Here is a 3616-nt window from a genome sequence, read left to right as displayed (position 1 = left end):
GTTTAAGAATTGTGTGTGCATCTAGGTTAGAATTTGCATTCGTTTATGCCCCATTGGAAACGAGTTAACAAACGGCTAACTCGATCTTGGACTCCATACGGTAAGTCTGAGCAAAATTCACCTTTTTCTCCCACAATCATAAGTTTCTCTCCACCGGTCGACCCAAAGACCATTCACCATGGTCGCTGCAAATAATCAACCAAAACTGAAAAGCAACTAAGGGACTACTTTGCCCCTATTGCTTCAAACCCACCCTCAAGCATCAATTACCCACCCGGGGAGGCGCTCAATTTGAGATTAGGCCGCCCATCATTAATATGCTTGCTTTCGATGCGGTTTCATGGCTTGGATAATGAAGATCTATATGCCCATATAATCAACTTTCTCAACATTTGTGGTACTTTTAAAAATCAAAATTTGGATGAGAATAATGTGAAGTTGAGACTTTTTCCATTCTCCCTTTTGGACAAAGCCCTTTTGTTGCTTAATTCTTTCCCGGACAAGCCCATTAGCACATGGGATGAACTGTAGAAAAAGTTCATGGGACAATTTTATCCCATTTTGAAAACTAATGCGATGAGAGCGGCGGTAATGGATTTTAACCAAGCTGAAAACGAGCATTACTATGAGTGTTGGGACCGTTTTTACACTCTTCTTTTGAAGTGTCCCCACCATGGTTATGAAAAGTGGCAATTAGTCCAATTTTTCACTAAAGGACTGTTGCAAGATCAACGCCAAATGATCTAATCCATGCACAAAGGCAAGTTCACTTACTTGACCGGATTAGAGGCATTCACATTCCTCCAAGACTTAGCTGAGGATTCACAACAGTGGGGTATTAGTACTAGTACCACCCCAATCTATGAGAGACAGACTAGTGAACCTAGGAAAGGAGGTATGCACAAAGTGAAGAGAGATCTCGACAAACTCAAAACTGTGTTGGATAGTCTGAACAATTTGACTAAGTAGTTTGCTGCTTTTGCCTTAACATCCAATAAGGCCCAAAGTTAACAAGTGTCGTCTGCATCTAGTTCCGTGATGAGTGTGCACAATGAACCAAACACTTTTTCGTGCACAATTTGTTCAGGTCTAGACCACACTCCCCATTCATGTCCCATCTTTGTTCAACAACCTGAGTCCACCATGGAACAAGTGTGTGCCTTTAATTATTTTAGGAGAACACCCCCAGGAGCTTTTAGTCCAACATACAACAAGGATTGGAGAAACCACCCTAACTTCTCTTGGAGATAGAATTTGCCTCAAAACCAACAGTTAGGTCCACCAGGCTTTTCTATTAATAATCAAGGTAGGCAGCATAACTAGTTCCCCATGAACCAGCAGATGAATCCAGCCCAGTACAACCAGTACAACCTATCTTCTAGTTCCCAGTATGTTCCATCCCAACAACCACAAAGACAACCATAGGAAGAAGCCTTCCATAAGCTTGAACAACAAGTGAGCCAACAGTCTAACTAGATTAGTCAACTCATTAATCTTGTAGCCGCTAGAGAGAAAGGAATGTTCCCAAGTCAACCATTGGCTAACCCAAAGGGGAACACCAAGGAAAATGCCTTTGAAGTTTCAATTTCCCAAGACAATACTTTTCCTAGGGAGATGAAAGCAGTCATAACACTAAGATCAGGGAAACAAATTGACAATCAGGTTAGGATGCCAAGTGAGTCGACTACTCCAGCCCCACCTAGTCAAGAAATTGAGTCAACTGTAACCCCAAGTTCCAAGACTCCACAACAAAAGCCAGATGACTCCCAGACTAAGCCAGAGTCCCAGATTAGAACTGTTGTGCCAAAAGCCCCTTTCCCAGAGCGACTTCTCAAAATAAGAAGGATAAACATTTCTGAGATTATGGAGGTTTTAAAAAATGTGAGCATTAATATTCCCTTTCTCAGCGCAATTCAGCAGATCCCATCCTACATGAAATTTGTGAAAGACTTGTGCACTATTAAGAGGAACACCCATGTCCCTAAGCAAGCCTTTCTTGCTGTTCAAGCCACATCCTTAATCCACCAGAAAACCACAGTTAAGCTTAAAGATCCTGGGAGCCCTACAGTTTCTTGCCACATTGGAGACAAGTTCAAGGGCAATGCTCTATTAGATCTTGGTGCTAGTGTCAACCTATTACCTTATTCTGTTTATCAGGAGTTGGGCCTACAAGATTTAAAGCCCACAAGAGTCACCTTGCAATTAGCAGACCGATCTGTTAAGATTCCACGTGGTATAGTTGAGGACGTCTTAGTCAAAATAGTTGACTTCTACTACCCTGTAGACTTCATAGTTTTGGACACTCATGAGTCAGTAGATAATAGAATTCCAATCATTTTAGGCTGACCATTTCTAGCCACAGCCAGTGCCTTGATAAACTGTAGAAATGGTGAGATGAAGATGTCCTTTGGAAATATGTCTTCAGATGTGAATGTTTTTCACCTTATGAAGAAACACAGTGATGATGAGGATATTGGTGAAGTTTTTCTCCTCAATAGTTTGATCCCTACTCCACAAATGGAAGACCCATTAGAAGCCTGTTTAACCCATTTTGCTTGTGACTTTGACATAGATGGATCCATTACTGCTGTGAATGAGTTATTAGACTCAGCACCTATCCTAGATACTGAAAATTGGAAAGCTAAGGTAAAACCACTCCACCCTCCTATTCCAAAAACAATTTCCAGTGTTGATTCCAAGGTTGAGCCTAGTAGGGAGCCCAAGGTTGATTCTACTCCTTCACCAGCAAGCCCAGAACTTAAACCTTTGCCAGCTGAACTCAAGTATGTTTTCTTAGGACCCAATGAGACATACCCTGTTATTGTTGCCTCTGATCTATCAGATGAACAAGAGATCTTGTTAGTTGAAGTTTTGAAAAAGCATAAGTCTGCCATTGGTTGGTCCCTTAGTGATATCAAAGGTATTAATCCTTTAGTGGTTCAACATAAAATTTACTTGGAAGATAATGCTAAAACTTCTAGAGAACCCCAGAGGAGATTGAACCCACACATGAAGGAAGTAGTCCGAGCTGAAGTTTTGAAGCTTTTAGATGCTGGTATCATCTACCCCATCTTAGATAGCCAGTGGGTTAGCCCTGTACAAGTTGTACCCAAGAAATCTGGGATAACTGTTGTCCCAAATGATGAAAATGAGTTAGTCCCAACCAGAGTTCAGACCGGATGGAGAATGTGCATAGATTTTAGGAAGCTTAATGCACAAACAAGAAAAGATCATTTCCCTCTCCCGTTTATTGATCAGATGTTGGATAGATTAGCAGGTCATGCTTTCTATTGTTTCTTAGATGGTTTCTCTGGTTACTTTTAGATAGTTATAGCCCCAGAAGACCAAGAAAAGACTACTTTTACCTGTCCTTTTGGTACGTTTGCTTATCGACGCATGCCTTCCGGGCTTTGTAATGCACCTGCGACTTTTCAAAGGTGTATGGTTAGTATCTTTTCTGACATGGTAAAGAGGTTTTTAGAAGTTTTCATGGATGACTTCTCTGTCTTTGGTTCTTCTTTTGATGATTGTTTGAACCATCTGAGTCTTGTCTTAGAAAGATGTGAGAAGAAAAACTTAGTCCTCAATTGGGAGAAATGCCACTTCATGGTGAAGA

General features: G+C 41.1%; 1 protein-coding gene across 1 annotated transcript; it reads left to right on the top strand.

The window, feature by feature from the left end:
* Window positions 1-1518: 1518 nt before the first annotated feature.
* On the top strand, window positions 1519-2346 carry LOC147490870 (uncharacterized). Its single transcript, XM_086567129.1, has one exon. The coding sequence runs from the start codon at window positions 1519-1521 to the stop codon at window positions 2344-2346; it is 828 nt and encodes a 275-aa protein (XP_086423255.1).
* The last annotated feature ends 1270 nt before the right edge of the window (window positions 2347-3616 follow it).

Source organism: Coptis chinensis, chromosome 6 (assembly GCF_015680905.1).
Source record: "Coptis chinensis isolate HL-2020 chromosome 6, ASM1568090v1, whole genome shotgun sequence".
Taxonomy (NCBI): Eukaryota; Viridiplantae; Streptophyta; class Magnoliopsida; order Ranunculales; family Ranunculaceae; genus Coptis; species Coptis chinensis.
Note: the sequence above shows the minus strand (reverse complement) of the source record. Positions and strands in the feature narration are given on the sequence as shown.

Bases quoted from the DNA above. Each gene is read 5' to 3' on its own strand.
- LOC147490870 (XM_086567129.1), top strand. From the start codon at position 1,519: ATGTTCCCAAGTCAACCATTGGCTAACCCAAAGGGGAACACCAAGGAA.